At 32.2% G+C, this 27,250-nt stretch overlaps 1 protein-coding gene across 1 annotated transcript; it reads left to right on the top strand.

The window, feature by feature from the left end:
• Positions 1-539: 539 nt before the first annotated feature.
• On the top strand, positions 540-26,502 carry LOC145328326 (uncharacterized). Its single transcript, XM_080171956.1, has 7 exons — positions 540-600; positions 1,189-1,269; positions 4,834-4,871; positions 5,092-5,149; positions 9,610-9,720; positions 20,397-20,504; positions 26,085-26,502. The coding sequence occupies exons 2-7, from the start codon at positions 1,214-1,216 to the stop codon at positions 26,164-26,166; spliced, it is 453 nt and encodes a 150-aa protein (XP_080028082.1). The 5' UTR covers positions 540-600; positions 1,189-1,213; the 3' UTR covers positions 26,167-26,502.
• The last annotated feature ends 748 nt before the right edge of the window (positions 26,503-27,250 follow it).

Here is a 27,250-nt window from a genome sequence, read left to right as displayed (position 1 = left end):
CTGCTGGACCAATCTAATTTTTTTTTTGTCAGTGACGATTAGTACAGATTCTTCAAACAAGAAAAAGTATCAACCCCCCCCCCCCCCTCCTCCACACTCTTGTATCACATCACATCTAGGGGCAAAGCCACTAGTTTTTACAAGTTTTGTATTGATTACAATATGAGTCTAGTGTATTTATTTGAAAATTTACAAATTGCTACAGATTTTGTGGCTATTTTCGAGGAACACTATTAAATCTTTTCATACATATTTAGATGTAAACGAAACGATTATTTCCAATAAAACTTTCAAACAGCTGGATTAGAATCTGGTTTTAATCTCATAATTTTTCAAATATCCGTTGAAAGCTGTCTATACTACGATGCGATAAATAACTATGTCAGTATGGCTTAAAAACCACTAAATTAGAACCGGTTCTTTGTCATACTGAAACATGTGTAGTATCATATTACAAACAATTTTCCACGAATTTTAAAAATCATAAGATTAATATCTGCGAAAAACTGTCTATTTTACTATACATAACAATTATTTTCAGAAAAAAATGTAACTGTAAGAACAAAGATTGGATTGTATTACTCAACAATATCAAAACAGGAATTCATATTATTCAATAATAGGCTGCTGGCTTAAACATAGAACAATTATTAACAAGGATGCAAAATTCTATAAAAGCACAACTCAAAATACAGATAAATGGTCAAATCAAACTCTAACAATTCATCAATTTCAGTGAAGTTTAGTATCTGTCTTTAAAAGGTTTCAGGTTAGGGTGGGGGTGGATAAAGGGGGGGGGGGGGGGTTTGTTGGGGGCTGTGATACCAAACTAAAAACTGAAAAATCAGTCCATACCCCAATTTTTAAAAACTGTGTTTGTATGGATGGAAATTACTATCTTTTCTCAAAGCGAAACCCTTTGATGCAAGGAAAACAAACCCGCCATTCTTAACATTGATAGTAAAATACTTAAAGTTATAATTAGAGTTGAGCCAAATATTCGGTTTGGCCGGATATCCGGCAATTTTCAATATCTGGCCGGATAACGGATATTCAAACTATCCGGATACCAGATATCCGGCTGATTTTTAATGCCAGATATCCGGTAATTTGCCGGATATCGAACGTTGACCAGATATCCGGCCCATCCCTAGTTATAATAATGATTAAATTGAATAAATAAATAAGATAGAAACAGAGCCAAAAATAAAAGATGACAGATTCCAATAACCTTCCAACCAGCTGGACATACCTAGAACCAAGAGAGGAAAGATCACAATTTCATAAGAATTTAAGCAGTGGCGTGCACAGGGTTCAGAACCTTGAACATTGGGGATGAAAATGAGGGGTAATTTTATTGACACCCCCCCTTTCGCATCAAGTAGAGTTGCTAGATTTAACTTAAAACGACAACCACCAAACAAATTTTTCTTTATTTATGTTGTTGGTATATCTTATTTCAGTATAACTATATGTTAAATACTCTGTTTTAAAACTACTTTACTTATGGAGGGAGGTGGCATTGTATTGTAAAATATACTGTTACCTAATGTTTTTAATGTCATTTTTTGGCTTTTATACTTTGGGTACTTTTATAAGGTCTTTTAAACTAGCAGAGTTTAAGGTTTTCCATTAATAATTTTAATCTACGAAATGCTTATTAGTTTATTATAATCGGTGTTGTATATAAATTTTTTATCATTCATTGTCTTATCTCCTAAGATCCCGGCTTTTACTACCTAGTATTTACCTCTTTATTATTTACTTTTATCTTCTCAAATTTGTGCAATCAATTTAAAACCTAATTGATTAAAGGGGTAGTTTCACGAAATGCATTTGAACTTAATTTAGAGAACCGCATATTTTTTGCTAGTTAATGGTTTTAACTATATTTAAATTTTCTACCACGTAGTTTTTAAAATATCAAGACTTGAAAATCGTCTTTTTAAATTGCATATATCACAAAAAGACGATTTTCAAGTCTTGATATTTTAAAAACTACCTGGTAGAAAATTGAAATTCTTTCAAATATTTCATTTTATGCAATTTAAAAAGAAGATTTTCAAGTCTTGATATTTTAAAAACTACGTGGTAGAAAATTGAAATTCTTTCAAATATATGTCATATAGATGTAGTTTAACCAATTAACCAGGAAAAAATATGCGGTTTACTAAATTAAGTTCAAATGCCTTTCGTGAAACTACCCCTTTCATCATATTTTCTATTGCGCAGCTACTATATAGTTAGGAAAGGCCCGTAAGTCCGTCCGTCCATTTATCCATGTGTCACAGTATAAAAGTAAAAACTAGTAAAAATGTTTTTGCACTTTTTAATCTTTACTACTTTTATGAAATTTTTATTCATATGCTTTTTAACAAAATTATTATAGTGAAAGCTTTCCTGCAAATAATACCTTTCTTTGTATTTACTAAATTTTGACCAACACTAAATCAAACAATAAATAGTGCTTTTCTTCAAAGTGCTTGATGGGCACAGAATCCCCCCCCCCCCCCATATTTTATAATGAAATATAGGAGTATTGCCTGGCTATATTGTACTTAATGTAACCTAACCTAACTAAAGTAATACATAAAGACACGAAAATATCCCCCTATCCAACTGGTCCACTAGAAACTTTAAGGGCAACCACCAAATAACAGTACATACAAACATTTTAAAAATTTTCTATTTTGATGAAGTGAAAATCTAACCTCTTGTGACAAATTGTAAATTGAATTCAGGAATTTTTCAGCGGGTTTCGTCAGCCACAGCTACAGCCAGAAATGTGAGAAATGTAAAGCTGCCTTTTATAAATAAGTAGCTTCATTCAGTCCAAGTTTAGTAAGGCTGATACGAAATAAGAATTCAATAATGGATTTATTATTACTTGGATCTTACACCAGATTATCATGTACTCTAGATAACTCGTAGCTTGATAAAAAAAACGATACCACCATTCTCTCCCCTCCTACTGGTTGGACGAACTGACCAATAAATGATGTCTATGTTTATCGCGGCTGAAAACAAAACATTAGCTTCAGTTGCAAATATTTTTAAGCTTTTTAACAATAGAGAGTGCAAGTGCATCCAAAAAAATGACGGTTGCCGATCCCTATCTTTTTTTGATATAAAAAAGTTAGAAGGAAAACATCTTAGATATTAAAGAAAGGAAATTATAATCATCCTGAATATTATACAGGGATCTAAAGGGATAAGACAATGGATGCAAAATTAAGATTATTGATTAAAAAGTTTGGATATTGGAGATTGTACAACACCCTAAAGATTTGTATTCCCAATGTTGATCATGTTTTAAACACTTTGGGTACCAATTTTTTCCTTTAAATCCCACCCCCTGACTCCCAACCACAACGATTGCGCAGCCAAGCCTTCCTAAGAAATATTAAACTGCCGAGCCCTGGACACAAATATATATTTGCAGCAGCACGCATAAGGAAAAACTAAGTTTTGTTACGTAAAGTAATTAATATAATTTGATTTAATCTTAAATCGTATTTGAAAACATATAAAACTAAAAAAATGCATTTAAGAGCAAAAAAACTCAAGGACGAAGAAGTTCTTTGTAATTAACAGATGGCCAAATCCGATAAAAGAAAGTTAGGATGTTTTAGCCTTCTATGGACATAAAGTCTGAACTGCTTGAAAGTTTTGATTATGCCTTGTAAGAAAGATAATTGTCCTTGTTTAGAAAATTATTTTTTATTAACTAGCGAGAGGCCACCCCTAGAGATCTTTAGAGGGAATTAAGGGGGGGGGGGGGAGGGATTTCCTTCGATTTTCCATTTAGATTTTGTAGAGAAAAAGTGAAGAGACAAAGAGATATCATGTTACATCCAATAAGAATTTACGAAAATTTTTGGTAGCTTTAAGAATAAGCCAAAAAAATAAAGTTAATTTGCTAGTTGCTATGCTTCTAGAAATCTTGTTTTAGCCGTTATTATGACGTATGACTACTTGTGCATATAAATTCCAAATTTCCAATTAATTATACTATGAAAGTACAAAAAGTATGCCTTTTTCTGCTGCTGGAAGCCGTTTTTTGGTTGCTAAATAAACAAAAATTTTAATGAAATTGTAGACAAAATTATTCCCTCTGTAGATAAAAATAATGATGTAAACGTTTGGACACCATAGTTTGAAGCCAACTAATCAAGATTGATTAAATGTACCCAAAGTTTTTAAACCAACAGAGCTCAATTATTAACCTTTGGGTACCAGTTTAATTTCCTGACCAATATGTCTCTTCCTTCTATATATTAACCATTTTTTTTATTTGCAGCTAAAATGAACCATAACTTGTCTCCATTTAAAAATACTAGCTTATTATTGGATGATGTAGCGGCAATTCTTAGATTGATAATTCTGATGCTGTCTAAAATGGTGCAAAAAATGGGGACAAATTTCAAATTGATTTGACTGGGCTGTTTATTTACGTCACAAGTGAGGGGAAAGAAAAGGGAAGGAGGAAAGAAACCCCCTAGAAAAGAGATGGGGGTATGACGTCACACGCCAAAACAATTTGAAATTTGTCCCCATTTTTTGCACCATTTTAGACAGCATCATAATTCTACATAATATGTGACATCATACGATGCTTGGTTACATGTTATTGCTGCAATACTTATGGATAAAACTGCCCTTGTTCCAAGGACATCCAAGCTTGATCAAGGTGTTAAAACCACTTTTTTGGTTAATTCTAAATTCACATCATTTGAAATAAGGCACGAAGCACAATTTTTGGGGTGGGGTAAAGCATCCTTGCCTTGTTATTCAAAAATTTTGTTTTTGCAACTTGTGATCTCTGAAACAGGAGGGCAGTCTTGTTCCTACACCTTTACTAATTTGTTTTGGTAAGTTAGTGTTTGTTAAAAGCGAAGCTTTTTTTTCTAAATTTTATGGCTATTCCGGATGTCCTACGAAACCACTTTTTTTATAGTAGGGATGGGAATAAAAAACGCTTCTTTTATTTTTAAAGCACTTACAGTCTCTTTAGTATATAACAGATAAAACGGCTATAATAAAGAGATCGATAAAAATACAAGATAAAATTATACCAATTTTTTTTTTCAGGGGGCCTAGCAATCCTTGTTTTTGGGGCCATCTGTTGTGGCATTGCCAGAATGTGCAGGTATGATAAAATGCATTTTTGGGAAGGATATAAGTTCACTGTAAAATGTTGCTGGAATCTAACTTTCCCCCCTCAAAATATTTTTCTTTTAGATCACGTCAGGGTCACGGTAAAATGTTGCTGTAAATGACCATTACTGCTGGCGGCCAAACGGCCCGCCCATAATTATGAAAATGGAATTCGATGGGGCTTAAGAAAACATTTATATCATATTTAATTTTATTCCCCCCCCAAAAAAAAATATTTCAAAATGATTATTTAAACAAATTATATCTATAAGATTTAAACTTTTAATTGAGGTAAATCATTTTAATTCTGAATTAAACATTCATTTAAAATTTTGTCTAGACGTTTATTAGACAAAAATTTAAATTGTCATTGTTAATGATAAGTAATAAGTATTAGAATGTACAATTTATTGCAGCTATTATTGAAAACAAGGGTAACAGTAACAATTAAAGCGAAGCTTTTCAAACCGATCAAATGAAGAATGAAAGTTATGGAGTTTTCATACCCAATCGTCTGGGAATCACTATAAAAATGACTAAGATAACTTGTTAATGTTCTGGCTTGCTTTCAACATAATATCACATTATTACAGGAATCTTTTGCACTATACAAGGTATTTTAGCCAGTTGCGACTATTACATGAAAATCTGGTGCACCATCTAAGTAAAAATATATATTGATTATGTGAAGTTCAAAATGTACTATTGAACATACAATCTTTTGGTAACGTTTTAGGAGAGTCTCGATTACCAAATAGCTCTAATAACTATCATACAAAGTTTGAATTTGAACGAACAATTTTAAAATACATAAATTAACGGACTGATTATGGTTTATCTTTTAAAAATTTAAAATTATCCTATTATATAAAGTATTAAGCTTTTTTGTCTGTAGCGAAGAATCTTCGTAACCGCTGAACCAATATGGTTTCCTTTACAATGAAGCCTTTTATAGGTCTCTGTTTTAGGCTGTTTTATATATCTAGGCTATTTTCCTACTTTCCTTACTCCTTTGATTCCAGAGCTTTTAGATGCTAGGAGCGCAGTCACTAGTCTTTTATATAGTAAACAAGGATGACAACATCCATACGTAGCGAAGCACAAAATTTTGTGGATGGGACTGACCGTCATGGTTGTTTCTTCAAACGACGTGAAATATAATTTTGATATCTTTAACTGAAAAAAAATTGAAAATCGGACTAAAAACACCAAAGATATGTGGGAAAATGTAAAAAATATAAAAATAGCCAGAAACCTGCAAAAAGGCAGTCTGACCGTCATTATTGTTTTCTCCAAACGACGGAAAATTTAATTTTGATATTTTTAACTGAAAAAATTTTGAAAATCGGACTAAAAACACCAAAGATATGGGGGAAAATGTAAAAAATATAAAATAGCCAAAAACCTGCAAAAATGCAGTCTGACTGTCATAGTTGTTTTCTTCAAACAATGTGAAGTTTGATTTTGATATGTATAACTGAAAAAATTTTGAAAATCGGATCATAAACACCAAAGATATGTGGGAAAATGTAAAAAATATAAAAATAGCCAGAAACCTGCAAAAAGGCAGTCTGACCGTCATTATTGTTTTCTCCAAACGACGGAAAATTTAATTTTGATATTTTTAACTTAAAAAATTTTGAAAATCGGACTAAAAACACCAAAGATATGGGGGAAAATGTAAAAAATATAAAATAGCCAAAAACCTGCAAAAAGGCAGTCTGACTGTCATAGTTGTTTTCTTCAAACAATGTGAAATTTGATTTTGATATGTATAACTGAAAAAATTTTGAAAATCGGATCATAAACACCAAAGATATGGGAGAAAATGTAAAAAATATAAAAATAGCCAAAAACCTGCAAAAAGGCAGTCTGACCGTCATTATTGTTTTCTCCAAACGACGGAAAATTTAATTTTGATATCTTTAACTGAAAAAATTTTGAAAATCGGACCATAAACACCAAAGATATGGGGGAAAATGTGCAAAATTAAAAAATAGCCTAAAACCTGCTAAAAAGCCGTCCGACCGCCATTGATGTTTTATAGTTAATTGTGCTCCTTAATGATTGGAATGTTGTCAATAAATTTCAGAATCCTATCTTTTATAGGAGCTGAGTAAATCCCATTTCCCCCATAGCGTTACGGACGGACGGACGGACGGACTGACTGACGGACGGACGGACGGACATAGTGAATTATAGAGTAGCTTCGCTACTAAAAATGTGTGATTTTTTCAAAAATTATGTCAAATAAAAATATATAAAATGACTCTTTCTAAATATATATATCTTTCTTTTGGATGTGCTGAAAATGGATTGCCTATTTCTTCCCTAATTTCTAAAGTTGTACAGCAGATAACCTAATTATTGCAAACGCTATTTTCAGCTACTCCGGTCAAAGGTAAAAGCGATATAATGTATAAACGATTTATACATTATACATTCAAAATTTCAATCTTTTTAAATTTAGATTTTTTTGGAAGTTTGAAGCTTTTTTAGCTAGTAGCAAATATAGAGGTAGGAGGCGGAAGCTAGGTACACCTTCGGAAACTAAAATTCAGTACATCTTCTTTTGTGACTTCTATTTTTAAGTAAGTTTTGTAAAGTTTTGAGAATAATAAAATTCATAGGAAAACAAGAATGACAATATACATTAAATATAAAAGAGAAAAACATCAGCGTGATTTAAACGGACGAACGGACTTTCTGGTAACGATTATAGAGTTATTATTACTCTTTATATTAGTTCCTAATTGTTAAATGAATCATAGTGTAAGGTTTGAAATGGAGAGGAGAATTCTAACATGTCTAAATTAACGAAAAGAGCTAACCGTTCCAGACGGACGGCCCGACTTCAATTATAGAAAAGCGTTGCTTTTAAAACAAAATAGCCTCATACTATTAAGCTTCTCAAACATTAAGAACTAACTCGTTTAAGTGATATAGATTAGTCAACACAATACGATGCTATTAACTATCAGTGACGCACAAAATGACAGACGTAAATTTATGCCCTAATTCTAGAATAGCTGCGCTGCTAAAAAGATATAATATTGATATATGCTTAGCTGGCACACTTCAACTTTAAATTGCAAGAATATTTTTTCAAAATTTGATTTTCATCTGTTTTTATCTGTCAAAGAAACGTATTTTCCGCTGGTTTTGAGCAGTTTTATAATATCCTTTATACTTAGTATCATGATATCCGTCTAAGATCTCGTAAACGGCTAGGCCAATCGTTTCTAAACTTTCAATAAAGTTTATAAACAAAAAAAATGTGGGGGATGGTAATACTACTTTAGTACTTAATTGCACAAAGTCAATAAAGGCTTCCTCCGCCCTTCCCCCCAATTATTAAAGCAAAATAGATATAGGTTAAACCCGTACCAACATTAGAGAGTGTATATAACAAGGATGACAACATCCATAAGTGGCGAATCTTGATTATCTCGAAATACGAAATTAAAAGATGGATAGGAAAAATGAATCTACTAAAAAAAAACCTACAAATATAATGAGTTGTAGAACAATCGATCATATCTATAATACAAAGTACAATGATGTCTTTCCGTCTTTCTGTCTTGCTGTCCGTCTGTCCCTTAAGATCTCGGTAACCACTGAACCGATCGGATTCTACTCTTCAGGGAATATACCTACTGGTCCTTTGGTGGTTTTAGGCTATTTTCTTGGGTGTGGGACACCCCCAACCCCCCAAAAAACAAAAAAAATCCCTTCATTTTTTTATTCGCATTTTTTTTCAGCTGGGTAGGTAATAGAAGATGTAATTATACCTCTTGGGGAAAAAAGCCCCTAGAGGATGGGGGCGAAGCCGCTAGTATTCCATAAAATATGACGCACGGACCTACGAGTATTATGATTATAGAGTAGCTTTGCTAGTAAATATTATATATTAGATGTCATAACCAGAAAAAGAGCATGTTTACTTAATAAATACATTCAATTAGTATCTTGATTGCCCTATTAAACAAACATACCAAATTCTTTGTTTAGGTCTAGGTGTGGTTTTGATATCTTATACAAAGAAAATAATTTTTTTTATTGGATTTTTCCTTTCTATTAATTATCAGGGATCTTAAGGGATAGCCTATATAGAATGGAATACACCACGAGATCTTATTCGTTGTATCTCTGAACTAAATCTTGATTATTATGCCCCATGATTATAGGGTCGAACACCCTTTTGAAAACTAACCCTTTAATTACACGACTTATGTCTGGAGGTTCTAACTGTGCATAGTAATGAGTTGTGCTTAGTTTGGGCCAAAGAATTACAATTACTCTAACTTGAGGAGGGGGGGGGGGGGGTTAGAAAGTATTTCCACTCTCCCAAGAGAAAACTCACCTTTAAGTCCAACAAGTTTTAAAAAACATTATATGCATTCAAGTGCAGGATGATAGCCATTAATTCAATTGATTAATTTTCTGTTTTAGAAAAGAAGAGTTTATTGAGATGGAGGATGGGCAGTTGACCCAACCCCTGGGCCCCGGTGGGGCGGGATATAGTGTCGCCATCAGTAACAGTCTTTTCAAAGAAAATAGCGAGTAAGTACAATTTTTACCAGGGTCGACAGCCGCATGGATGCTGCATGTTAGCCCCTCAGGGAAATGAACTTTTTAGAAATTTAAAATCAGCTGTAAGTGTAAACCTGACTCAAATATGGTAATCCCTCGTTTCAAAAAACTTTCAATGCACCCAAAATTATATTAAATTAAATATATAATACCCCAAGTCCAAGAAAACTTGATAGTACCATCATTATTATAAAAGCTTGTTGTTGGTTCAAATTCCTGATCTTTACTACTTATGGATATTGAAATACTTGACTATATAAAAAGAAAAAACACTAATAAACAAAGGATTAATAATTTTCCTAATAAATGTTACTTAAAAAACAGTATTAATAAGAATTACACTTAAGAATAGATAATTAAAAAACTAAGACAATTAAATCAAATAGTGTTATTAAAAATTAGATTTAGGAAGATTTTTAGTATCAGCTTTAGGTAATTTAATATTACCAGGAAGGGAGGGGATATGGATCTGCAAATTATACTGGTCCCCAAACTTTTATAAACACGTTGGCTTAACATATGTGGGAACTTAAATATTGATTGAAATCCTCACCAATAATTTTAATCTACAGAATAGATAATCTTGTTTATTATTTATTGGACACTTTATTATTCTTTAAAATATTTATTATTTAGGTACATGGCACTTTTACGACTATCAAAAGTTTCTCAACCTACTGTCATAAACACAGTAAATTAACTGTCATAAACACAGTAAATTGACGGCCACAAACACAGTAAATTGACTGTCATAAACACAGAAAATTGACAGCCACAAACACAGTAAATTAACTGTCATAAACACAGTAAACTGACTGTCATAAACACAGTAAATTGACTGTCATAAACACAGTGAATTAACTGTCATAAACACAGTAAATTGACGGCCACAAACACAGTAAATTGACTGTCATAAACACAGTAAACTGACTGTCATAAACACAGAAAATTGACAGCCACAAACACAGTAAATTAACTGTCATAAACACAGTAAATTGACTGTCATAAACACAGTAAATTGACTTTCATAATCACAGTTTTTTTTTCAAATTCATACCTGTATTTTGAATGACAAAAATATAGAGAAAATGTTAGATATATAGTAGCCTCGCTACTTATAAGAAGTTGCATATTAAGACAGAATTATAAAGAATTAAGAGTCAGCAGCAGCTATAAGAGCATTATAATTACTTTTTTGTGTAGCATTATATTATTAATCTTATACATGAAACATTGATATGGAATAAAACAAACAATAAAATAGTTATTTTAATTGAGGTTTCATTATGTTTTTCCATTACAGACTTATAGACGTTATGGATTATACAAACGGCTACAATTTTTTAGTTTTGCTAGCGGCATCTAGGGGCACTTGGGGAGGTTAAGGGGGGGGGGGAGTTGAATTTGATAACCCAATTTTATTTTAGATTTAAAAATAAAATATAAAAATAATGTGTAAATGAGAACCATATCGGTTCAGCGATTATCGAGATCCTTAAGTAAAAACAGTCAGACAAATAAAGTTAGTTATTGTCAGACAGACAGACAAACATCCTGTTACTTCATCATAGGGATAAATAAAAAGCTTCTCTGTAAATAAGAGTCATATCGGTCTTCCGTTATAGACAGACAGGGACAGACAGACAAGGACAGACAGACAGGGACAGACAGACAGGGACAGACAGACAGGGACAGACAGACAGGGACAGACAGACAGGGAAAGACAGACAGGGACAGACAGACAGGGACAGACAGACAGGGACAGACAGACAGGGACAGACAGACAGACAGGGACAGACAGACAGACAGGGACAGACAGACAAAAGAATAGAAAATCTATGAGAAAGACAGACATCCTCCAACTTTTGTATAAGGATAACTGGATTAAGAAAAAACATGAAAATTCTATAATCTGTAAGAAAAATGATGATATACTAAATTACCCCTTCTGATGATTGGTGGAAAAAGGTTTAAAGGGTGTTAAAATAAAAACCAATAGCTTCACTTTTTAGTAGCGAAGCTACTCTATAATTCGCTTTGTCCGTCCGTCCGTCAGTCCGTCCGTCCGTCAGTCCGTCCGTCCGTCAGTCCGTAACGCTATGGGGGAAATGGGATTTACTCAGCCCCTATAAAAGATAGAAAGCTGAAATTTTTTGACAACATTCCCATCATTAAGGAGCACAATTAACTATAAAACATCAATGGCGGTCGGACGGCTTTTTAGCAGGTTTTAGGCTATTTTTTTATTTTCCACATTTTTCCTCATATCTTTGGTGTTTATGGTCCGATTTTCAAAATTTTTTCAGTTAGATATATCAAAATTAAATTTTTCGTCGTTTAAAGAAAACAACAATGACGGTCAGACTGCCTTTTTGCAGGTTTTTGGCTATTTTTATATTTTTTACATTTTCCCCCATATCTTTGGTGTTTATGGTCCGATTTTCAAACTTTTTTCAGTTAAAGATATCAAAATTAAATTTCTCATCGTTTGAAAAAAACAACAATGACGGTCAGACTGCCTTTTTGCAGGTTTTTGGCTATTTTTATATTTTTACATTTTCTCCCATATCTTTGGTGTTTATGGACCGATTTTCAAAAATTTTTCAGTTAAAGATATAAAAATTAAATTTCCGGTCATTTGAAGAAATCAACAATGACGGTCAGACTGCCTTTTTGCAGGTTTTTGGCTATTATTATATTTTTTTACATTTTCCCCCATATCTTTGGTGTTTATTAATCGATTTTCAAAATTTTTTCATTTAAAGATATCAAAATTAAATTTCCCGTCGTTTGAAAAAACAACAACAATGACTGTCAGTCCCATCCACGAAATTTTGTGCTTCGCTACTTATGGATGTTGTCATCCTTGTTTCAATATAAACCTTACAGTTTTGGTCCAAAACTAATAAAAAATAATACAATTCATGCCCAAGCAATGACAATGAGAAAACAATATTGAATTTTGAATCTACTCTCCCTTCTAGCTCCCTAGAGCTAAAGACCTAGCCCTTGCAGAGAAATTTGCCCTACGCCGAAAGTGCATATTTTATTACAAATTTGTCTTTTTAAAAACCAATCGCTCACAATTTGAACCACCATAAATACTTAAAATCTTGTAGATAGACCCCAAAATTTTTGAAGTTTTTGATGGGGCATGTGAAGACCTTTCTTTAGACACCTTAACAAGGTTTCTAACTATGCAAATTTGGCATAAAAAAGAAAGACCTGTCTTTTTTATGTCAAATTGGCATAGATTGAGTTAGAAACCTTGTTAAGGTGTCTAAAGAAAGGTCTTTACATGCCCCATCAAAAACTTTAAGCATTATGGGGTCTATCTCCAAGATTTTAAGTACTTATGGTGGTTCAAATTGTAAGCGATCGGTTATTTTTTTAACACCCTTTAGATACCGCATGTTTGATAAGATTCCCAAAGTATTTTAGCTAACAACTGAGAAGGACCTCTTTTATTTTCAATCCAATATACCCCCCCCCCCCTAAATAAAAGTCTAAAGGAAATTAAGACAAACCGTCATATAAGATGAATTTATGAGTTACAACGCTTCCAAAACATGAATATACCTAAAATTACATTTTGTTTGGGTAGGATATAAATAAGATTTATATTCAATTACACCATACATTGTGTTACACATAAATGAATATATGTTTAAGTTTAAGTTTAAGTACTTTTTTACTTTTTTAATGACGATAGCACAGCTACTAAATAACTTTGTATGTCCACATGTCCGCCCTTTGTTTATTCGTATGTTACTTAGTAACACCGTTTAACTAGTTTAATTTACAAGGTTTCGTTAATTTTAATATTTGTTATTATTTACTCTATTTATCTAACTGTACGTCTGTCTGTAACGCTTCAGTATAAATTACGTCTATTTTCTTCGTTCGTATTATGTCCATGACGCTAAGGTGATATGGGATTTTCTCATCTGCTATGAATGATAGACCGACAATTTATAGTAAGATAGCCCTTACCAAATAGCATTTATGATACAACTTTATGTTCCGTCGGATTTTCGGTCATGCTACAAACTATCCAATCTTGATTAGGTTGTACAAACTATTAGTTATCAACATATTTCAATAAATCTCATCTAAAGAAATGGCAATTTTGTTTATCATCATTGGGGGTGTACCTTTCTTTACCGTCCATTATCTTAAACCCCTTAAGATGTCCTTTTTCTTTTCATTACTATGGTGCTTCTACTTAATATTTATGTATGTCTGTATGTCTTTTTAAAGGCGAAGCTTTTCTATAATTAGGGTCGGTCCGTCCGTTCGTACGTAACGGATAGCTCTTTTCGTTAATTTAGGCATGTTAGAATTGTCCTATCGATTTCAAACTTTGCATGCTGATTCATATATCAGTTAAGTACGAGAGTTAGAAAGCGAAGCAACTCTATAATCGTTACCAGAAAGTCCGGACGTCAATTTTAAATATGTTGCTTTTCAACTTTTTTAACATCAAATTTGTATGTGATAAAATTATCCGATTGGTCTGATTTTTGGAATACTGATTCCTAGGACAGCAAAGTACATTGTTATAAGCGAAACATCTCTATAATCAAGTCCGAAAAGCGTAAGTATGTCCTTAAACAATATCTGGTATTTAAGCAGTGTTTCATTAATTAGATTTACTTACAATTTTGTTTCGTTAGACTTTTATACATTTATATTCTGATTATTTAGTTCTGACAATATACAAGTGTTAATGATCGTTTGTCCTACCTTTTCAGAGCTTTGCTTTTATGGATGTTGTCATTCTTGTTTTATTAAAATTATAGGTGTACGTTAGTTTACCGTCCATTGTCTTATCCCCTAAGATACTTAGTAATGACACTGTTACGTCTATAATTAAACACCCAGAACAGTGAATCAGGGAGTAAGGGAGGGGACAATGGATCGAATTTTCAATTTTTAAGAGTTTCAGACTGTGGGTACTGGCTTAAAGGGAATGTGCACGAATTCAGCAAGTTCTGATTGAATTTGGGTACTAGCGCATCAATGCCCCGCTAACTAGCTGAGTTAGTTTTGAATATAGCAGACAGAAAAGATGGCTGGTTTTAACAAATTTTTTTCCCCAAGAAAATGGCTTTTCATAAAAAGAAACTCTACTGTGATATTTATGTATTACACAATCTAAGATCCCCTTGAATTTAGTTTGCAGTTAAAAATATATGAGAAGGGTTGACAAAGTTCTAAACACGATTTTTCTAGTGATTAATTACAGAATGTTTACTACATTGTGATGTATTGGTAATTTAATTTTCAAGTGAATGGGGTATTCCTATCCAGTTTTTTGTTTAGGAATGAATATTTCTTACTCGAGGGAATAAATGATGGACCGATAGGTCATCATTTATTCACGAGGGTAAGAAATATTCATTCCTAAACAAAAAACTGGACAGGAATATCATTCTCATTTAAACAAAAACTCATTTTTATGCTAGTAAAATGTGGTTTAATTTTGGTTTTTAAATTTCATTTATTTCCCTGGTATAATTTTTCTTTCTTTTAGTAATTAATAAAAATTATAAAATCTTCCAAAAAAAATTAAAAATCTTCTAAAATCATACCAGGGATATAAATGAGATACCAGGGAAATAAATGAATATTTACATCCACTATTTAAGGGGTTGTTTATATGGGAATGATTTTTTTCTTAGAACTAATTTTGTTCTAAATTATATTACCATGATCCCCTTACAATTTTGGTCAAATTTTTTGGATAAATCTGGTTTTCATTGCTTTTCAGCGAAAACTCTTAAATTGAATTAATTGCCCATTGTCCCCTTCCTTACTCCCTGACAGTGAATACAATTGATGATCAAATATTTTCCTGCTTATAAATTAGATTTACTCGTTTATAAATTGTTTATATATTATCATCTTATTTTCTATAATACAAAGTAGAATGATGTCTGTCCGTCTGTCTGTCCCTTAAGATCTCGGTAACCACTGAACCGATCGGATTCTACTCTTCAGGGAATATACCTACTGATCCTGTGGTGGCTTTAGGCTATTTTCTTGAGGGGTGGGACACCATCAACTACCCCAAAAAAAAAATCCCCCGCCATTTTTTAAAAATTATTTAAAATAGTGGTGGAGTGGGGGATCTCCAGGTAATAACAAAATGTAATTATACCTCATGGAGCAAAGCCCCTAGAGGCTAGGGGCGAAGCCGCTAGTATTACATAAAGTAGTACATTTTTTGTCTGTAGCTTAAGATTTCGATAACTACTGATCCGATTGAGTTGTCCATTTTTTTGGAATATTTTTATAAGTCCTTAAAGAAATTCAATTTTTATATCTAAATTTGGTTTTAGGGTATTTTTCTACTTTCCTTACTAGCTACTTGGAATACAGAGCTCCTAGATGCCAGCGGTGTAGCCGATAGTATTAAATAAAGAAGTAAATTGTCTTCTGTTTTTTCCGTTAAAGTCTCGCTAACCACTGAACCGATCAATTTTTACATTAGATAATCTTAGAAAACTTTAGCTGCTTTTTTGACTGCTTTCAGAATACTATTTATAGTGCTCTTTTAATTAAAATGTTTGATAATTTAAAAAGACGTCTTAGATACAAAAATAAATATCCAAGTAAAATTTCCATTCTTTTGTTACGCACTACTCTACACTAAAAATGTACAAATTATTCCATTTTCTCTAAAAAAAAATGCAAAGTAAACTTTAAACAAGGATGGAAACATCAATTAAAGCAAAGCTCTATAAATCAGACGTCCAAAGCAAACATCTCCATTGAATTACAGCGCATTAATATCTAACATTATATATTGAAACTTAATTATATACAGGGTGAGTCAGAAAAAACTGAGTTTTACGATTTTCTGATACAACCAGTAGGAATATTGAAAAAACAATTATAGGTTCTTGTTCTCTATAAAAATATACATTAAACTTAGAAAAGGTGTTTTTGAATATCTCTGAAAACAACGGCACTTTTTAGAGCATAAAGATTTCAAAAAGTGTGTGTGATGACTTTTTCGGCCATTATTTTGTACTTTTTAGGTAGATTTATTTATAATAAAAATGTCTACTATTCTAAAAAGATAAACAAACATATTTTTTGATTATTAGAATTTTTATTCAACAAATTGTAAATATTTAACATCTTAAAAATACAATTTATTTAAATTAAATTATAACATTATAAATCAAACGTTTTGTTGTAATCTGTTGTTAAGATTTAATACCCCACGACCGAAAAACCAGCTCATGACCGGAAATATTTCATCTTGTTACCTAAATTCTTCACCTCTCCCCCTGAATTTCCTCTATATTTGGTGCAAGACTGGATTTAATCTCCAAAATCTCCGCCCCCTTTTGACAAATTATACTTGTGTGTTATAATCCATCATAATAACTTCATTTAAATAGGGTGGGGTTTCTAAAAGGCATTTTTATTTTAAAAATTCAAACCTTGATATCTATTTTATCCTAAGAGAAATTTTTTTGTCAAATAAAAAGGTTTTTTTTCTTTTTACTATAAGCTACGTTAATATAGAAGATTCTTTTAAACCACATGCATCACAATCAAGAAATATGAAAAAATGACAAATTGCAGTATTCTAAAAATGCTTGTGTGAGGAGCCAAAAAGCATTTCACCTTTAAAACTCATTAAAGTACTTTTCTTAGACCTTTTTCTAAATAAATATTGAAATTTTAAGATTTTTTTTTATACAAAATAGATGAGTTATTTTAATTTTTCTTGATCAACATTTTTCACACAAGGCATTTTTTGACACCATACACCTATCATAGAGGCCACATTTTTAGAGATAATGAAAAACACCTTTTACAAGTTTAATGTGCTTTTGTACAGAGAACAAGGACATATAATTATATTTTCTGTATTTCTTCTGGTTGTTTCTGAAAATCGAAAAACTCAGTTTTTTCTGACTCACCCTGTATTAAGACTAGATTTGGCTTTATAGTCCCAGAAATCATCATGATAATTATTTCATTTAAAATATTGTTTTCCTAAAAGCTAAGCAATCATAATATTTATTGTGTACATACGGACTAATGATTTTAAGAATACTAAGCTTACTAAATTGTACAAATTGTATAAACTGTTACAGAATTGATTATGATAAGTTTGACATCAATAGGACAACTCTAACATGCTCAAATTAACTATAAGATCTAACAATTACGGACAGACTGACGGAAGAAATAACCCTAACTGTAAGAAAGGTTCACTTTTAAAAATATTTGTATTGACCATGATTTAAAAGTTTTTCAAGCGCAAGGGTTTGTCTAAATGTAAAATAAAAGCCTTAATAACAATAGGCCTATATATTATTTGTGATTTTACAAAGAACAATTATGTTCATATGAAGCGCAGTGTTTAATGTTAACAATAGTTTAAGCGAAAAAGAACAGTAAACTGTTATTTTAAGAAAAGCAGGAAGTTTATAAATTAAAAAATCTATAGAATAGACGTGAATAAACTTTAAGTATTAAAAACAAGAAAATTTGGTGACGAAGTTACACACTGACAGACAGACACAAGTTAGTAGAGAGAAAGGGGACTGTAAATCGTACTGGTGCCCAAAGTTTTATTACCGCGTTCTCTCATTCTTTGGCTACTTTTATTAAATCTTGGTTCAAACTAGCAATATACAAACTTTTTGTACCAAATTATTTATCATTATTTAGATATACATTAATTTAGTGTCCATTGTCTTACCACTACATATTTCATAGAAAATTGAATTGAATTTCACAAAAAGAAAGAGTTAGTTATAGAGTAGCTGCGCAACTATTCAAATTTAAAAACAATTAAATGTATTATTCTATTATTGATTTTTATTAAACTTTTTAATAAATATAATTGTCGTCAGTGCAAAAATGTTCTATTCACAATCACAAAGAATACGTGCTTTTTTTGAATTTATGCTCTCTTATGGAGCAGCCTATAGTAACTACATATCACCAATGATAGACCAGCATTTTAATTGACAAATAGTAAAATGTATATCATTGGGTATTTGTATTTTATCACATCATTTTTATATAGGCACTATAAGCTGATTATGAAATTTTATAAGTACGATAATAGCCTAGGAAAAGTTTCCATCAAAGTGCCTATTCGAGCACAGAAACCCCCTCCTCTTATATTGGAAAATTTCATGATATAAGGAATCAAGGAAAGGTCTTGACAATTGAATTGGAGTTAATAGATTTTGTTCATTTTGTAAAACTTCTAAAAGAAAGTGCAGAATATAGACTGTATAAAATCAGACCCTAAATTTGCTTGTCATCATTCAAAAAGCTCAATGATTTCACAGAAGACATAAGTAAATTGTATAGAAGTCGTCTATAGAAATATCAAATAAAAATTATTTTTCTTTCTCTTTCTTTGTTCTCAATACAACCTAGCAACATCTTTTAATAAAAATTCTTTCAACTAGCTCCTCGTTTTATATACTACAAGCGAATATGCCCCTAGAAGTATCTAGAATCAATTTAAGATTTTTTTTAAGTGCCGATTTTTGTTGCTAAGGTTCAGGTACGTTATCCTAAAATAGTTTTAAACTTTTAATGAACTTAAAAGAAGCTTCTCAGAAAAGGAGAATCACATCAGTTCGGCAATTAGCGAGATAAAAATTTCTGTTACTATATCATTACCTAAGCTTAATATTTTATCATATTTCTAAAAAATATTTATAAATACATCGCTGATGTAATCAAATTCTAATAATTTTAATATATATATATAGGTATTTTTATTATTAGGGAAGCTACTCTATAATTCGAAATGTCCGTCTGTTCGTCTGAGTGTCGTCTGAGTGTCTGTCCGTTAGACACCAAATGGGGGAAATGTAATTTGCTCGGCTCCTATTCAAGATAGACAGCTGAAATTTAGGGATTAAACAAGTTCACATCCTACATATATCAACATATATAGTTTCATCAAGATTACCCTAATAATTGGGGTACTAGATCGAATCCTACATTTTTAGGTTTTTGTGATTTTATGAATTTCTTTTCAAGAATGACAGCTAAAATTTTTTAGGGATTGAATATGTTAAGATTCTTCATATTTACATTAAGTTTCATTGAGATTTCCTTATTGGTTTGGGTATTCAAGTATTCTTGATTTACTTGACTCCTTTTCAAGATAGACGGCTGAAATTTTCAGAGATTAAGTAAGTTTATCTTCTACAAATTTTCACTAAGTTTCATTAAGATTTGTCAATTAATTGTGGTGCTAGATCGATTTCTAGATTTTTAAGTTTTTGTGATTTAAAAGGTTTCGTGATTATCAAGTTTAAAGTTTTTTTTAAAAGAAACTGTTCTATAGCTAATTTTTTTTTCTGATATCCATTTATGCTTTTTGAGCTTCGCTACTAATGGATGTTGTCATTCTTGATTGATATTATTTTTATAAATATATTTTAGGAATCAATCAATACATGTAACTTTATTAAACAGAAATAGACTAAAAGATGGACAAGAGATAGAGTTTGAAAAGAGAAAGGAAAATTTAGGGAGTGAAAATTTGTGAATTGGAAGTGAATTATCTACATTACAAACATACATGGAAACCTAAAGAGCTGCTTTGCTACAATAATATCTAAATTTTATTTCTATTCTTTTAGTGGAATGCCAGGAGCTCTTCCTTGTTTGAACTGCAGGCTCATAGAGATGGGAGAGATGGCATGCTACCAGGAGAGGTGTCCACAGTGTGGCCAGATACCACCTGGCAGGTAATATATTTAGTTATCAGGAGAGGTGTCCACAGTGTGGCCAGATACCAGGTAATATATAGTTATCAGGAGAGGTGTCCACAGTGTGGTTTGATACCACTTGGCAGGTAATATATTTAGTTATCAGGAGAGATGTCCACAGTGTGGCCAGATACCACCTGGCAGGTAATATATTTAGTTATCAGGAGAGGTGTCCACAGTGTGGCCAGATACCACCTGGCAGGTAATATATAGTTATCAGGAGAGGTGTCCACAGTGTGGCCAAATACCAGGTAATATATAGTTATCAGGAGAGGTGTCCACAGTGTGGCTAGATACCAGGTAATATATAGTTATCAGGAGAGGTGTCCACAGTGTGGCCAGATACCTGGTAATATATTGTTATCAGGAGAGGTGTCCACAGTGTGGCTAGATACCTGGTAATATATTGTTATCAGGAGAGGTGTCCACAGTGTGGCCAGATACCTGGTAATATATTGTTATCAGGAGAGGTGTCCACAGTGTGGCTAGATACCTGGTAATATATTGTTATCAGGAGAGGTGTCCACAGTGTGGCCAGATACCTGGTAATATATTGTTATCAGGAGAGGTGTCCACAGTGTGGCCAGATACCAAGTAATATATAGTTATCAGGAGAGGTGTCCACAGTGTGGCCAGATACCTGGTAATATATTGTTATCAGGAGAGGTGTCCACAGTGTGGCCAGATACCTGGTAATATATTGTTATCAGGAGAGGTGTCCACAGTGTGGCCAGATACCAGGTAATATATAGTTATCAGGAGAGGTGTCCACAGTGTGGCTTGATACCACCTTGCAGGTAATATATTTAGTTATCAGGAGAGATGTCCACAGTGTGGCCAGATACCACCTGGCAGGTAATATATTTAGTTATCAGGAGAGGTGTCCACAGTGTGGCCAGATACCACCTGGCAGCAGGGGCGTCCAAGCTTTTTTTTTTGGGGGGGGTAAAAAATTTTAGGGGGGGGGGTAATTCGTGTTTGGGGGGGGTAAAATGGCGCGCGAAGCGCGCCGAAATTTTTTTTTACCCCCCCCAAAATTTTTACCCCGGGGGTAAAATTTGATTGGGGGGGGTAATTACCCCCCCTAAAGTCTGTTGGGGGGGGTAAATACTCCCCCCAAATCTGTTGGGGGGGGGTAATTACCCCCCCCAAACTAATTTACCCCGGGGGTAAAATTTTTGGGGGGGGTAATTTAATTATGTAAAAAAAGCACCTACCTAATCTATTAAGTTAATAAGTACTATCCTATAACATAAAGTAGTAAGTAAGGTTTATTTGACTATAGCTTCAGATTTCATTACTTTTAATACTGAGTTCTCCTTTTTAGGAAAGCTTCACATAGATCCCATGATGGTTCCACACTTTTATAGGTCAATCCTTTGAGTGGTTTTAGGCTATTTTTCTCCTCCCTTTTTACCCTTTAGAAAACACGAGTTCTTAGATGCTAAGGGCGCCACTACTATTTAAATATAATAGCGGCTTCGCCCCTAGCCTCTAGGGGCTTTGCCCCAAGAGGTTTGATCAACCTAATTTTTTGTATTTTAGATTTAAAAAGAAAAATAAAAAAAAAAAATTTTTTTGGGGGGGTATTTTTCATTTTTTTGGGGGGTTTGGGGTGTCCCACCCCCAAGAAAATAGCTTAAAACCATCACAGGACCAGTAGGTATATTCCCTGAAGAGTAGAGCCCAATCGGTTTAGTGGTTACTGAGATCTTAAGCTTCAGACGGACAGACAGACGGACAGACAGACAGACAGATGGACAGACATCGTTCTACTTTGTATTATAGATAGTAGTATCTCATTCTTTAGAACATAAAAATACAATAATTAACTCACTAACCAATGAACCAATATGATTATACTTTAAAGTGAAGCGTCTTATAGGTCCTGGTAAGTTTTATAACTAGTTTTGAGACACCCTGACATCCTCCCAAAAGAAATCGCCTATAGAAATTCTTTTTCATTATTTAATGAAATATTTAATTTAGTTAGGTATCTATTTTATGGAATCTTCAGTGCTTTACAATTACATCATAGATCCCCGGGATGGTTTTAGCCCTTATAAAGGCCCAAGCAAATAAAACATGATCAAACTATTAAATTTTTTGTTATCATGGTTAAGAACTGTTTTAACTGGTTGGACTATATTGGGGTATAGTCCCTTTTGTGGCAACGCTCTTTAAGGGGCGTTTCTTCGTTTTTTTCACACAAGCTTCTCTCCTATTTCTAGCCCCTGCGGGGGGCCAATTGCTTAACCATGTGGGGCAATCACCTAAACCAATATAACCTATCCTAAAATAAACTATCAAAAGCCATTTTAAAAATACGACGAATTGCCCCTTAAGGGGCGTTGCCACGATGCAAATTATGTAAAATACAATAAAAAGAGAGAGAAACTAAAGAAAATTGTGATTTTAACAACAATTAACAATTTTCAGTAAAATTTTTTTTTAAAGAACATTCAATTTGGGGGGGTAAATACCCCTCCAAAAATTTTTTTTTAAAGAACATTTATTTTGGGGGGGGTAATTACCCCCCCCAAAATGGTTTGGGGGGGGTAAATACTCCCCCCAAAATCGTTGGGGGTGCCTACGGCACCCCCAAGGTAGGGGTAATTTTTTTTTGGGGGGGGTATTGTTCACAAAATTTTGGGGGTGCCTACGGCACCCCCAAAATCGTTTGGGGGTGCCAAATGGCCCATTACCCCCCCCCTTGGACGCCTATGCCTGGCAGGTAATATATTTAGTTATCAGGAGAGATGTCCACAGTGTGGCCAGATACCACCTGGCAGGTAATATATAGTTATCAGGAGAGGTGTCCACAGTGTGGCTAGATACCTGGTAATATATTGTTATCAGGAGAAGTGTCCACAGTGTGGCCAAATACCAGGTAAAACATAGTATTAAATGATCTCTTTCGAGGTTTAAAGTCACCCATTTATGGAAATTCCAACTATCATTCTAATTTTTTTAACAGAAAAACATTTTTAAAAATATGGCTGTCAAAAAAAGTTTATGTTTGTTGTTGAATTGAAATATTTAGAAAAGTTTCAATAAGTTTGATTATATAATATAAGAATGTATGTCAAGGGCGCTCTAGGTATTATTTTTTGGGGGTGGGGGAGTAATAAATCAATGATTATTTTTAAAAGCGAAGCTTTTCTATAATTAGGGTCGGTCCGTCCGTCCGTCACGGATAGCTTTTTTCGCTAATTTAGGCATGTTAGAATTGTTCTATTGATTTCAAACTTTGCATGGTGGTTCCTGTAGTAGTTAGATACGATTTAGAAAGCGTAGCTACTCTATAATCATTACAAGAATGTCCGTACGTCCATTTTAAACATGTTGATTTTTTTACTTTTTTAACAACAAATTTTTATGTGATCTAATAATCCGATTGATCTGATTTTTGGTATACTGATTCCTGGGACAACAAAGTACAATATTATAAGCGAAGCAACTCTATGATCAAGTCCTAAAAATGTAAGTATGTCCATAAACATTATTCTGTATCAAGCAGTTTTTCAAAATTTTACTTACAATTTTGCTTCGACATTTATACATTTATATTCTGATTATTCAGTTCTGACACTATACAAGTGTTAGTGTCCGTTTGTCCTACCGTTTCAGTGCTTCGCTTTTATGGATGTTGTCATCCTTGTTTTTCTACATATATATTAATATACAACTTTTATTAAAGAATAGCTTAATCGGTACAAAAAAAAATATGATCTCTTGATAAAAAAATTACTTAAAATTTTTGAGGATAAATTAAAAAATATTTCCCTTAAATGCCTATCAAGCATTGATCCCTATTTTTTCCAATATTTTATTCCTATTTCATTCATGATGAAACCCAATGGGACTATGCATTATCCAATATGACCTAACCTAACAAGATCTAAACTAAAAATCAAAATACCCCCCCACAAATAATTTAATTTAATTACAAAATAAAAGAATTTTTTTTTGTGAAAGTGGGTAAATAATTTTTTTTTTTTTTTGGGGGGGGGAGTATTATGGCAATAAACCACCCTTCCTTAAAATTTCCTGCAGAGAAAATGTTGTCATTATTTGTGGATAAATACAAAATATTTCTCAATACATTATCCAATAATCTCGAAACTTCACAAATATAGGGGTATAGGTTAGTTTTATCCGTTTTAAAAGTATCCTTACCTTTATTAAATATTGAATGGGTTGTACAAGCTAACTGTGTTAATACATCATTTAGAATAAACAATATCACACCTATAATACAAAGTAGAAAGATGTATGTTCGTCCTTCTGTCTGTCTCTAGCTTAAGATCTCAGTAATTTTGAACAAATGTGCTCTACTCTTCAGGAAATATATCTACTAGCCTGAGGTGGTTTTAAGCCAATTTTTACCCCCAAAAGGAAATATGAGCCCATCAAAATTGAAAATAAATTATCCCTATATTTGTGAAAAACTTACATATTTATGTCTTTTACTCATGTAATTCACTGAAAGATATTTCTAGATTTACAACAAACACAATATCGTCCAGCGGTCCAATAGTAGCGAAGAAACTTAAAGGGACTGGGAAGGGGAGAGGAAGTTCAGCAACCCCCTAGCATTCTAGACTGATAAAAAATTTATTTTTATTTTCAATAGCTGGTTGTCTTCGTTTCAAAAGCTACCAATGGCTTTACATTTATTGGTCTTGATTTGTTAAAAATAAAATCAAAGAATGAGAGTTTTTTTTGAAGATTTGTTTAGCAAAATAATTTTTTGTATTCAAATATCTTCTTTTTATGTCATTGTCAGGGATCTTAAGGGATAAGACAATGGTATAAGAAAATATACAGTACCAATTGTGATAAACAATATTATCCCTTCTGTAGAATGAAACTATTATTAGAAAAGTACCAACCAAGATTCAATAATTTTCCCCAAACTTTGGGTACGAGTACAATTTACAGCCAACCGTCCCTTCCCTACTTACTAAATATGGGATTATTTTCTATCTTATTATTCCTTTTGAAAACATGTATTTTTTTACCAAATACAAATGTATGTAATTCATACAATATTTCCTCACGACGTTTTCCACCTAAAATTCATTGATTTTCTCCGAATTTTACGCATTTTTGGAAAAAACCTTGAATAACGTTAAATCATACATAACAAAGTTCATATGCCAAATAGAAGGGTACATTAAAGTATTTTTAAAAGCGTATATTTTAATATTCAGTCAGTAAATTCGTCAATCCGTAACGAAATGTTAGAATTGTCCTATTGGTTCTAAACCTAGCATTATGATTTCTGTAAAATTTTTAAGTTCTTGAGCCAACCAGAATCATTTCGAGTCTAATATCCCACCCATCCATAGACGTCCTATGGTGGTGGTGTTTAACCCCAGAAACTTTAAAGCCCCTAATTTTACCCGCCACAAAATTTTTATGCATTAGGTTATCCCCCTTTCACCTCATAAAACCCCTCGTTTTATCCACATCGAAATAAAAAGCGTGAACGTCCTCTCCAACTCTTCCTGGGCCTTTGAAACATCCTTTAATTGCACTACCTTTATCATTTAGGAAACGAGAAAGTGTGAAGCGCTCGAGGTGGAGCATACGATCCATGCAACAGAAACAAAGATATACAGACTCAAAGGTCTAAAGACAGCAAAACAAATCTTCACAAAAAATTGTAAGTGATAAATTTGCTTTTTTTGCAAATATGAAACAATAATTATGAAACATTTAAATAAGGTAATGTGTCAATTTTAATTATTGTATGATATTAAAATATTTTTACCCTATAAGAGTAATCAAAGTATGTAAAAAATGTAAGAAGATGTAAATCAAAGTATAGATTAATATAGAACAAAAATAAATTAAATTATAAAGAAAATATTTAATTTTTTTGTAGTTATTTGAAATAGAATTTATTTTGCTCAAGAACTATTTTATTCAGATTAAAAAAATATTTTTAGATAAAAGAGAAAAATAAAAATATTAGCAAAAGAATTTAATTTTTTAATTTTTGAGACATTTTGAGTTAATTCATGTAATATAAATTTTTTTCTTTAATACCTAAACAAGCTTCGTTTAATCATAAAAATTATAAATTCTGTATAAATGTTTCTCTAAACTTTAATCTTATATCGTTAAGAAGCGCAGCTATTACAGTATATTAATCTCTTTCCGCTTTTAAAAAGTCTCTCACATTTGTCATTAATATCTCCATTAGTATCAAAAGTATCTATTCTATGTTATAACATCAACTTTTAACGTTCTACATACAAACACTAGTTTTAGAGAAGCTGTGTTACTTAATAAATTATCAATAAAACAAGAAGCACAAAAAACTAATGTAATTTCTGATTGTCAAAATTTAAAGATTTAAACTGAATGTTCTTCAAATTGATGAGTACCCTGTCAAAAAAATGTGTCTTTATCAAATCAACCCTTTAAATTTTATATCGATAGAATTCCAACATTTTTTGACAGGGTATAGACATATAACTTTAGCTACACATATACCTTTATCATTTTGAGAAGGGCAATGAATCGGCATCTGAAGAAAATTATTTTGCCTCATATTCCTTATTCACTCATTAATAAATAAAATCTGGCAAAAATTTGAGGCAAAATATTTCTTATGATGCAATAACCCTGTCATTTTTTTATTTTATGTCCTATTAGCCCTTTCAAAATTAAAGTAAATTATTTTTATTTAAACATAAATTTACAATCAATTG

Source organism: Acartia tonsa, chromosome 9, assembly GCF_053477335.1.
Source record: "Acartia tonsa isolate MP-2025a chromosome 9, ASM5347733v1, whole genome shotgun sequence".
NCBI lineage: Eukaryota > Metazoa > Arthropoda > Copepoda > Calanoida > Acartiidae > Acartia > Acartia tonsa.
The sequence above is the reverse complement of the archived record's forward strand: the minus strand, read 5'-3'. Positions and strand labels throughout refer to the sequence as shown.

What these genes read in the sequence shown, in the direction of transcription:
- LOC145328326 (XM_080171956.1), top strand. Translation starts at nt 1,214, where the DNA reads ATGACAGATTCCAATAACCTTCCAACCAGCTGGACATACCTAGAACCA. An exon ending in GGCATTGCCAGAATGTGCAG is followed by an intron (nt 5,150 to 9,609) that starts GTATGATAAAAT and finishes TTTCTGTTTTAG; the next exon opens with AAAAGAAGAGTTTATTGAGA. An exon ending in GGCCAGATACCACCTGGCAG is followed by an intron (nt 20,505 to 26,084) that starts GTAATATATTTA and finishes TTTATCATTTAG; the next exon opens with GAAACGAGAAAGTGTGAAGC.